Source organism: Leptopilina heterotoma, unplaced genomic scaffold (assembly GCF_015476425.1).
Source record: "Leptopilina heterotoma isolate Lh14 unplaced genomic scaffold, ASM1547642v1 Lhet_97, whole genome shotgun sequence".
In the NCBI taxonomy this organism is placed as follows: domain Eukaryota; kingdom Metazoa; phylum Arthropoda; class Insecta; order Hymenoptera; family Figitidae; genus Leptopilina; species Leptopilina heterotoma.
The window spans coordinates 2,103,248-2,115,444 of NW_025111203.1; the positions used below are offsets into that span (position 1 = coordinate 2,103,248).

Below are 12,197 nucleotides of genomic sequence, written 5' to 3' on the forward strand. Positions count from 1 at the left end.
AGAAATATTTTTTCAACATTTCCATTAAAAAAATACTTTTTATTTTTCGTAAAAATTTCACGAATTCTAAGTCAAATGCATTAGACAAGTTTTAATATGCAGCGATGACGTAGTTTTAACAATTATTAAAGAATCAATGGAGGATCAATAACGATTCTTAAGAATCTTTATTTGATTCTCTTTGATTCTCTGTTAGTGCAAAAGTAGAAAGACTAAAATATTGTTGCTTTATTTAATTAGTTCATTAGATTTCATTAGTTACTTTTTACATTTTTTAGTTGGATTCTTTGGACACGCTAATGTATACGTATTGTCGCATGTAATTCCTCTGATGATTAAATTTTTTAAAAATAGTCATGAACCGAGTGAGCTTCTATTTCCACTTGACTTTGGTATAGATACAGAAAAATACTTCTACTTGATAGCAATTCACGGTTATTTATCAGCTTACGTTTGTACTTTAGCGTTTGTAAATGGAGATACACTTCTCTTCATGTTTCTTGAGCATGCATGTGGAATATTTGAAATTATGCGGTAATTCAATTACATGTGTCATTTGCCTCACCGTAATGCACTTTTTAAAGAATTATTTAGCATTTTTCTTAGTTGACCAACTGTACACTACTAATAAAAGTATTTAGAACTTTTAGTAGCAGTGAGAGGCCCAGAAGCACTTAAGTCCAACGCACAAGGTTCGCAAAAGTCGTTCGCGAACGAGACGCATGAGATAGACAAGGACACAAATATATCTCTGTCCTTTTCTAACTCATGCTTTGCGTTCGCGAACGACTTTCGCGAATCTATTGTGCTTAGGCCTTTACTGCTTACTGACAGGTATAGTCCTTTTCGACAGCGCGTAGGGGCAGTTGCTACACCCGGACCCTGAATTTGCTAAGTCTGTAAAAAGTTTTATAATATAAAATATAGTATTCTTGTTTTTTAAAACTAAGGAACACTCATATGAGGGTCATTCCAGCGAGAATCGTCTAGAGCTGGTTGCTCGATGATTTTAAAAAATGCAGTAATTAATATACAATATTCTCCAATACAATTAGATTATCTTTTAGTGGTTTATAGCACTAAATATATTTTACATTCTTTTAAATAATTTTTTAAAATTTCTAACTGGTTATGCAGTTTAACATAACCCATTTTTCGAAAAATCAGTAATAAATAATTAAAAACAGATTATAAATCAGTATTTGGGGCATTCTCCGTGAGATTTTCAGTCAAAATTTTTTTTTTATTGAAACAATTTTTTTCGAATTCTATATGAAAAATAAGTAAATACCTGTTTTTTATTTTATTATTTGATCAAAATTACGGAAGTTATGATTTTTTGAAATGGTTACATTTCAGAAGCACGGCACTTTTGAAACACTTTTTTATCTGTTAAATCAAAAGATAAAAAATAATGTAAAATATGGAAATTATTTGTTTTTTCTCGAATATTTCAAATATGTAATAAAAAAAAACGTTAATAAAGCTAAAATAATAAATAATTTGAAATTTCGTCTAAAAAGTGACTTTTCTCAAAACCGAAGTAATCGATTTTCGATTTTTTTCTTTTATTAGAATCACTGATAAATAAAGAAATTTTTCCCTCTTATGCCAAAGTGGTGTTCTTTAGAGTTTAAAGGATATTTAAAATTATGTGAGTCGTTGCACAGAGTTTAGAAAAGGAAATTCAGAAATGAAAACACTTCAAAACTCCATTTCATTAGTAAGGCACTTGTTTTTTTGTAATTGAAGGTTAATTTTTTAACAAGTGTATAAAAGTCGATGAAAAATTTTCCAATTTTGTACTATTTACGTACGATGACTTCGAAACAATTTTTCCATTGCTGTTGTAATCCTTTTAAATTGACATCACATTATAAAACAAAAAATTTACGCACGATAAATGAAGAAATGTTTAAAAAACTTTCGATAATAAATCAAACCAATATTTTGGTTAATGAATCGAGAATTTGTTATGATTGTAGAATACGAATTGGAAAATTAAATTTTGAAACATTAAACAGTAGGTAGTCTAATTAATTTTTACACACTTTCTTATTTTTTAAAATTACTGCTTATTTAGATGAATACTCTTCATTTGAAGATGAGTCAGATTTTTCAAGCGCAGAGAGTGACAGTGATTCATACATTTGTAGTGACTACTCTGATGTAAGAATTTGTTCCTCAATATTAATTGAAATTAAAAACGTTTTTAATAAATTTGATTAGTTAAGACAGGAAATATATTTAAAATAAAATAATTAATAAAGTTAAAACTTCATTAATTGAAATTGTCTCTTTAGGACGATTTTTTTTCTTCAGATGGAACAATTCAAAAATTAAAAGAGAAATATCACGAAGTAAATACTACAGATGACGAGAAAATTCAAATTTTATCTCTTTTTCCTGAAAATTGGACAATTGCTAAAGTTGCGAGAATTGTAGGAACTTCTCGATACTTAGTTAAGAAAGCTAAAAAAGTTCTTGGACAGAAAGGAATATTATCGAAACCAGATAAGCGAAAAGGTCGATTACATAAATAAAAGGCTACAATTATTTTTGCATAAAATTATTGTTGGAAATTCTTAAGAAAATTTTAATTTTATATTTAATTGCTTTTATATTTTTTTAAATTATTTAAATTTGTTAAAATTTGTTAGGAAAATCAATTTCATCTGAGATTAAAGAAAAAGTACAATTATTCTTCGAAAGAGACGACGTAAGCTCAGTTTTACCAGGAAAGAAAGATACTATCTCTGTAGAAATTAATGGAAAAAGGCAATTGATGCAAAAACGAGTTTTGCGGGAAAATTTAAAAAACTTGTATGACAAATTCAAAAAAGAGTTTCCTGATATCGCTTATAAGCAGAATATTTTAGATATAAAATCTTTAGTTTTACATTTGCTATTCGTTTTAGGTAGTAAACTTTTATTATTAATGAAAGAACAAAACTATAATGACCCGAATATTAAAACTATTTTATCAGAAATGATATGTGAAGATCCAAAGCCGGAATGCTATTTACGTAAATGTATTAATTGCCCCAGTGATGAAAACTTGCGTAAATTTTTACAAATAATCTTGAAAACTTCAAATGTCAACAAAGTGGAATACAAACAGTGGATTTCGAGTCCTAGAGCAACTCTCATAACTAAAAAAGAAAATGAGAACAGTTTCGTTTCTTCTTTTTGCATCATGGCTGAAAAATATTTACCACATTCTTTTAGCGCTAGCAAACAAGCAGACTATTATAACAAAATTAAGGAAAATTTACAGAATAATGAATCACTTGTAATATGTGACTTTTCAGAAAATTATGCTTTTGTAATACAAAATGCTATTCCCGGTTTTCATTGGAGCAATAATCAGGCGACAATCTTCCCAATTGTCTTCTATTTTAAGAAGGATAATGTATTAGACCACAAAAGTTTAGTTTTTATTTCTGATTGTTTGACTCACGATGCTGTCGCTGTGCATGTGTTCATCAAAGCATTTAATGATTATTTATCGTCGTCCTATCCTTTTATCGAGCATCTGGTGTATTTTTCTGACGGCGCCCCTTCACAATTTAAAAACTACAAACATTTCGCCAATATTTCTTGTCATCAAGAAGATTTTAAACGAACTGCTGTATGGAACTTCCACGCCACAGCACATGGTAAAGGACCGTGTGATGGGGCTGGTGCAGTTCTTAAAAACATGGCAAGTAAAGCAAGTTTGCAGATGACTGGTGACACTTTGATAACAACTCCTCATGAACTATACGAATGGGCGAAAAAAGATAATAATTTAAAGAAAACTGAAGTAATGTTTAAACGCCAAGAGGATTATAACCAAATTAAAGCTTTCCTTGAACAGCGATTTGAGAAATGTACGTCAGTAGTAGAGACCCAACAATTCCATTATATAGAACCACGCAAAGCATTCGAATTACGAGTGAAATATTACTCATCTGCGACTGAATTTAAAGATGTTAGTTTACTAAAGGTACAAAAACCCCAAAGAAAACGTCAAAATTGTAAAAAATTAAAACCAGCTGAGAAACCAGCCAAAAGAAAACGTTTTGTTTCAAAACGTTAAATTTATTTTTGTGTTATATATTATTTCCATTAAAAATTATATTTATTATTGAATAAATAAACAGCTCTATAAAGTTTAATCAGATTTATTATTTATAAAATTTACAATAAATAAATTATACTATTCTAAGTTGAAATTATTTTAATTTTATTAATTGAATAAATTATTTTAAAAAATTATAATTTCAATTTTAAATCCTGTCAACGAAAATTAAATTTTCACTAAAGATATCGTAAATAAAAAAGGCGTGCGGGTAAAAAAATATTTCAAAAAATGGAAAATAAATTAAAGTAAACTATTAATTAATAACTATCTACTTTTATTTTCAATTTGCAAACTTTTTGTAAACTCTAATTCATTATCTACAATCATAACATATTCTCGATTAACAAAATCTGACCAAAATTGTCCAAAATATTTGCTTGATTTATTGTCAAAAGTTTATTAAACAGTTCTTCATTTATTGCACGTAAATTTTTACTTTTATAATGATTAATTATATTTTATAGTGATGAAAAATTGCTTTGAATGTCACCGAATATAAATACTATAAAATTGGAAAATTTTTCATCGACTTTTATACACTTGTTAAAAAATTAACCTTCAATTACAAAAAAACAAGTGCCTTACTAATGAAATGGAGTTTTGAAGTGTTTTCATTTCTGAATTTCCTTTTCTAAACTCTGTGCAACGACTCACATAATTTTAAATATCCTTTAAACTCTAAAGAACACCACTTTGGCATAAGAGGGAAAAATTTCTTTATTTATCAGTGATTCTAATAAAAGAAAAAAATCGAAAATCGATTACTTCGGTTTTGAGAAAAGTCACTTTTTAGACGAAATTTCAAATTATTTATTATTTTAGCTTTATTAACGTTTTTTTTTATTACATATTTGAAATATTCGAGAAAAAACAAATAATTTCCATATTTTACATTATTTTTTATCTTTTGATTTAACAGATAAAAAAGTGTTTCAAAAGTGCCGTGCTTCTGAAATGTAACCATTTCAAAAAATCATAACTTCCGTAATTTTGATCAAATAATAAAATAAAAAACAGGTATTTACTTATTTTTCATATAGAATTCGAAAAAAATTGTTTCAATAAAAAAAAAATTTTGACTGAAAATCTCACGGAGAATGCCCCATTTATTATTTTTATTTTAAATATACACTACTAATTGAGAGACCACCCATTTTCTGGTGCTTGAAAATCATTTTAAAACATAAAATGTATGAAAACTAAAATTTCTTTCTTTTTATTTTTGAAAGCTGATAAAATTTGGAAAAGAACAAGATCTTTTAGAAGTCATTTGGCCAATATTTTATTTAGATATTGTTAAAAAATCGTCATTTTCAATGTTTTACAAAAATTTGAATAACTTCTAAAATAATGGAAGCTTTTTGATGATCCTAGGCTTATTTTAAAGGTCTTTTGCTACACTATAAGAATTACTTATAGACATTAACGTGTAATCTTTTTCTTAGAAAATGCAAGCCGTCAAACTTGGACCAAAAAAATTTTAAAAATTTAAAACAATCTTATTAACAGAAAAATAATTTTTAAAATTCAAACGTATTTTTTTATTAAATTCTCTTGAAAAATCTACACCATATAATGTTTTATATATTTTCTAGAATAGTTTTTAGTACAGAAAAATTGTTTCAACTTTTTTTGAATTTTTTGGTCCAAGTTTGACGGCCTGCATTTTCTATGAAAAAAATTACACGTTAATGCCTGTAAGTAATTCTTATAGTGTAGCAAATGACCTTTAAAATAAGCCTAAGATCATTAAAAAGCGTTCATTATTTTAGAAGTTATTCAAATTTTTGTAAAACATTGAAAATGACGATTTTTTACAAATATCTGAATAAATTATTGGCCAAACGTCTTCTGAAATATTTTGTTCTTTTTAAAATTTTATCATCTTTCAAGAAATGAACAGAAAAAAATTTTAGTTTTAATAAATTTTATGTTTTAAAACGTTTTTATTCGTCTGAAAATGGGTGGTCTCTCAATTTTGACCGTTAGTGTATATATTTTTGCTAAATACATCTAAATGAACGAAAATTATTTGAGAATAACTCACATATTACGTGATAGATATTTTAGGTATATTAGACCCCCTCCCCTCTGTGTGATACTTTTTCTATAGTTTAGTATAGCAAATTTGTTAAAGCGTGATACTTTGCTTACCCCCCTCCCACCCCTAAATATATCACGTAATATGTGAATGGCCCCTTTTTATATAATTTTTAATATTTATTAAATAATAATTAATACCTAAGTACAGTGCAAGTACAAAAAAAAACTGATTTAAATGTTCTGGTGAGTTATTTTTAAATAATTTTGGTTTATTTAGATGAATTTAACAAAAACATATATATTTAAAATAAAAAGCAGTATTTATAATCTGTTTTTAATTATTTATACTGAGTTTTCGAAAAATGGGTTATGTTAGACTGCATAACCAGTTAAAAATTTAAAAAAATTATTTAAAGAACTGTAAAATATATTTGGTGCTATAAACCGCACTAAAAGATAATCTAATTGTATTGGAGTATATTATATATTAATTACTGCATTTTTTAAAATCATTGAGCAACCAGCTGTAGATGCGATTTTCGCTGGAATGACCCATGACCAAAAAAATAATTTTTCAAAGGTTTAACCAATTTTTCAAAGTTAAAAATCTGACAATTATAAGTTCTTTTTTACTGATTGCGTTTCAATTACTACCCTAACTAGTCAAATCTCACAATTCTCAATCTCTTCGGCTTAGTAGAAAACCGTATCATTTCAAGAATTCGTTACGAATTTATTTCGCTTAGAAAAAGATATTACTGAACTCTACTACTAATTAGGCAAGTAGTTTAATGCCTAGGAATTAAGCTAAATTTTGGCAAATAGAAGAATGGACATGTGGAAGATGTGTATTCTTCTATTTGCCTAGAGTCAATCAGTAATTAAGCTTATTTCCACGTTATTAAGCTACTTGCCTAAGTGGCCTCCGGCAAATAGAAAATTTGACGTGTATTGTGTAGCAGAGTGTAAGCATCGATTTATAAACAAGTTTTGTAAACATTATTTATTTATTGTCAACTTATATTTATTGGCAATTTGAATTGTGTATATCATTTATTTTGAATTGCATAATATTGAAAATGAAAATTAGTTTCTAGCTATCTGCTTTGAGTAACAGTTAATTTAATAAGTGCTCTGGATAATGGAGAATAATATTGTAAATAAAATTGAATTTTAAAGTCAATTAGAAGAATGTTTTAAAAAACAGGTAATCGTTGCATGTGGAATAAAAAACAACTCGAAAATGTAACAACAGTATTAAAAGATGTAAAGTTATGTGCTGCAAAAACATTTGTCTTTACTACTTTTATTTAAACACTACATCTTGTTGAAATAAGTGAAGCTAAATTCATATTAACGTTGACAATAAATAAATAATCCCTGGTTAAAAAACTGGACAGATTTCGGACTAATCCGAAATTTGTCCGAAACAGTGCGGTTTATGGTCAGGTTTTTGCCACCCGAAATTAATCTGAATAAATCCCCAGGTAGAAATTGACGACCGGGATGGTACCGGCCCGGTACAAACGGCGGATTATAAGTGCCGGGGCGGTACCGGCATAAGACCGCAATTTCCACCGTCTTGGTACCGGCAAATTGCCGGATGATAACTGCGGCAGGTATCCGGCAAACGTACCGGGCCGGTACCGAGAATAATCCACCGGGGCGGTACTGGCCCGGTTATTGTTGGAAGGCATTTGGTGCCGGTTTATTACCGGCTGCACAACCGGCTAGGTACTGGTCCAGTACCGGCATAAGTCTGTTCATTCCACCGGCGCAGTACCGGTAAATTGCCGGATGATAACTTCGGTAGGTATCCGGCAACCGTACCGGGCCGGCACTAATAAATATCTGACGCAGTACCGGGCCGGCACTAAAAAACAACCGGTGTGGTACCGGGCCGGTTAAAAAAATTATATTTCAGTCTGATTAATTGTTTAATTATCATTATTATTATCAATGTTATTATTAATTTTAAATTGGAAACAGTAAATATATTAAATGCTGAAACAGAGAAACATAAACAATTATAGAAAAATCTGAAGACTCGAGGAATTGAACTCCGGACCCTGAGGCAGCAAAGTCGACACCACATCCGCTAACCTAAACCTGCATATGGCAAGCAAATGCAAAGTGAGCTTATAAAGTCCAACCGACGTTCCGCCCGGCAGCAGTACCGGGCCGGCACTAATATTCAAACGGTGCGGTACCGGGCCAGTATTTGTATTTTCTAATTTATTTTAATTCAATTTAAATTATTAAAAATAAATAAATAAAAATAGTAATTATAAATAATAATAACCGCCCTATTCACCGGTTAAATACCGGGCCGGCACCAATAAGCAACCTACTCGGTATTAATATAATTGCCGGCACAACTAACTAATCAATTTATTATTAATAATTAAATTAATAAATTAATTAATAAATTAATTTTCAAATTTTTTTTCTTTTCTTTAATTCTTTTTCTGATAGTTTAACATTGGCAAACAACCGAGAGGACACTGAGTTAGTACTAATATTTTTGTCAGCAAAACTTCTGTGCCAGTAGAAAGCATTAAGTAAATTTTTGTGCTGGGCCGGTGCTGGGCCGGCACAAATATTATCACCGGAAAATCTCCTTCGTCCGTATAAAAACAAAACCAAATAGTAGTACCGGGCCGGTGCTGGGCCGGTACAAATATTATCACCGGCAAATCTCCTTGGGCGGTATAAAAAAAGAAGTAAATTATAGTACCGGGCCGGTGCTGGGCCAGATATTTTTAATCAACCGGCCCGGTACACACTACCAGTACCGGTAGAAATCCACATTTACCACCGGGCCGGTACTGGGCCGGTATTTATTTCATATCCGGCCCGGTACCTTTTTGCCGGTACCGGCATATGTCCGACTTTACAACCGGTTCGGTACCATGCCGGTCGTTAGTGCTGGCACACCTCCAACTTTTCTGCCTGGGTCCGAACTCTATACTGTTTGTGAACAACTAGTAAATCCGGAGTTGGTCCGATGAAGTCCGAAATTAATCAGTTAATTTTAACTAGTGAATCCGGAATTAGTCCGAAGCAGTCAAAAATTAGACCGGACAATTTAGTGAATGTTAATGAAAAAAATTATTATTATTACACATATTAATTATCATTTTACATTCTCATCACATGAGAAAGTATTAGTTTTGGACGAAAATTGACTTTCGCTAATTTCATGAAATCTCGACGTTTTGGGGTCCCCTGAGTCCGAAAATCATGGTCTAAAAAAAGTGTCTGTCTGTATGTCTGTCTTCGTGTCTGTCTGTAGACACAATGGTGTCGCCACGATAACTTTTGAAAAACTTATTGTATCAACTTGCAACTTTGCAAGTACAAAGTTACTGTTAAAATACAGATCGAGTTCGTTAGCCAGCCAGTTTCGTCGAAAACTACACAAACTACAGTACTTTCAAAATTTTGAAAACTCAATTTTTTCAAATTTCAATATTTTTAACTTTATATTACTTTAGATTGGAAAAATACGAACAACTTTTCTCTACAACATTTTTTCATCAAAAATTAATTTTTTCTTTTTTTAAGTTTTTGGGTCAGGCTAGCTTAACTGGGTTAAAAATTTTTATTGATTTTCTAATATGTTATAACTAAAATATATTCATAAAAGTTTTAACATTTTATAAAATCATTGAAATTTTTTTTAGTCAGCTGGAAAAAAAGGCCGCCATTTTCATACAAGTCGAACAAGTGAATGACTTTTACTCCCTGTCGTCTGCTATCTTAAATCGCCACTTTTGTACCTTCCCAGATAGCACAACAATTTGCCACAAGTTTGCAGCAAGTTTGCATTGCAAACTTTGAAAATTTGCATGGCAAGTTTGCAGCAAACTTGCGGCAAGTTGTGAAATGTCCGCCTTGTGGCAAGTTTGCAGGCAAACTTGCAGAAAACTTGCATGGCAAAGTAAATTAAAATGTCTGCGCAGTAGTTTTATATGCTATATAGAGCTGCGCACTACATTTTGTCACCTTCCCCAAGGGGGAAGGCAACATGTAACAAAATATGTACATTTTGAGTAAAAAAATTTTTTTTGAAAATTTTTAAAGTTTTTAGAAAGTTTTTAAAGTTTTCAGAAAGTTTTCAGCAAGTTTGTTACAACTTTTCTGCAAGTTTTCTGTGAAAACTTGTAGCAAGTTTGCATGCAAACTTGCCACAAGGCGGACATTTCACAACTTGCCGCAAGTTTGCTGCAAACTTGCCATGCAAATTTTCAAAGTTTGCAATGCAAACTTGCTGCAAACTTGTGGCAAATTGTTGTGCTATCTGGGTTTGGAATAAAAAATATCGTAAGTAACACGGGATTTAAAGGCTGCCTTTACGTACCTTGTTGCTTAATATACTATTTGCTAATTTTATAAAATCTTTGCGTTTTGAGGTGCCCTGAATCCAAAAAACATGGTCCGGCGATTACGTCTGTCTGTAGGTCTGTCTAATGTCTATCTGTCCGACGATAACTTTTGAAAAACTTAATTTTTTTAAAAACTTTTTCGAATTTTTGACTTTTTGTCTCATCTTAGTGGAGGTGATTTATTTTTGCTTGTTAAAAAGATGGGTAAATTTTGGAGGATTGTTTTTATTTTCTTAGTTCAAAATTTTTTTTGAAATGCTGTGCTATTTATTATTATTTTGTTCTAATTTGGGTATCCTACCTTTGCTTTGCTTACAATTTCTAAGCAAAGAATACACGTTAATACCTGAAGTAATTCTCATATTGTTGAAAATGACCTTTAAATTAAGAAGAGAAGCTTTAGAAAACGTTTACTATTTTATAAGTTATTCAAATATTTGTATAGCATTAAAAATGGCAATTTTTTCAAAATCTAAGTGAATTTCTTGTTCAAGCTCAAAATAACATATAATAAAAATATTTGTTAATATATTTAATAAATTATGTAAGAGGCGCGTCCGGCCGGAAGGTCCTACCGAAAGTTTAGGCGCTTGGACGTTCTTTTGAAATAATCATGCAGAAAATTTATCTAATTGTTCATTTTTAAATCTTTAGTAAATTTAAAGTTTTTCTTATAACAATTAAACTATCACATTCACTGTATCCGGATTTACATGTTTTTAATCATACATTTGATATATATTTACAAATCACGTATATACGTATATTTCTACAAAGTTTGATTATTTATTATTCAATCACTATTGTAAGAAATATAGTAGAAAAACTGTATTTCACATATGAAAGTAACTTTTCAAAATTTTCATTTCTTCGTTCTAATTTTTTTAAAATAACTTTAAAAAAGAAACTAAAATCGCGTTTAGTAGATAGGCAGGGAGGGTTCTATCTAGAGATCCCTGCACCGACATGTTACCGACACTTTTAGCCCAGACTCAAACCACTTAGCCAAGACTCAAACCATTTGGGGGGGGGGGGTATTCAGACTGTTATGATGAGCTGGATATGACGTCATACTTCCAAGAATTTGGGGGGGGGGATATTGAGATCGTGATTCTTGGAATTTATCTAATTTCTTGGAATTATAAAACAATCCTAGAATTTTCCACAGGGGTTGATGACTCAGAATTTTGGAATTTTTTATTGGTATTTCCTATTTTTTGGGTGCATTCTTTAACGATGACGCATAATTTCTTTGTTTTTCGCAAAATGGGGTTGATGACTCATTATCATTGGAATTTCCTGTTTTTGTTTTTTACATGGTGCATTCTTTAACGATGACGCACAATTTCTTTGTTTTTCCCAAAATAGGGTTGATGACTCATTATCATTGGAATTTCCTGTTTTTGTTTTTTACCACAATTCTAAGAAAACCATAATTAACTTGAAATTAAATTAGTCATAATTTGTGTATATAAAGAAGGCAATTTTTCTTAACAAAATCATTCCTGCAGTTTAAGTTGTTCAATCAACATATCAGAAAAACATCGTGAAATTCAAATGCGCTTAATCATCTCGTTTTAAAAAAATCGCTATAGTTAAAAGTTCAATTTTAGTCTGATCGGAGTTAATCATTGTAGTGA

General features: G+C 30.2%; 1 protein-coding gene across 1 annotated transcript in view; it reads left to right on the plus strand.

The window, feature by feature from the left end:
* The window catches only part of LOC122512271, a 59,275-nt gene that overhangs the window by 27,880 nt on the left and 19,198 nt on the right, over positions 1 to 12,197 (plus strand). The window contains exon 4 of the mRNA XM_043628011.1: positions 279 to 534. Coding sequence (XP_043483946.1) covers positions 279 to 534 — 256 coding nt within the window. The remainder of the gene's footprint in view (positions 1 to 278; positions 535 to 12,197) is intronic.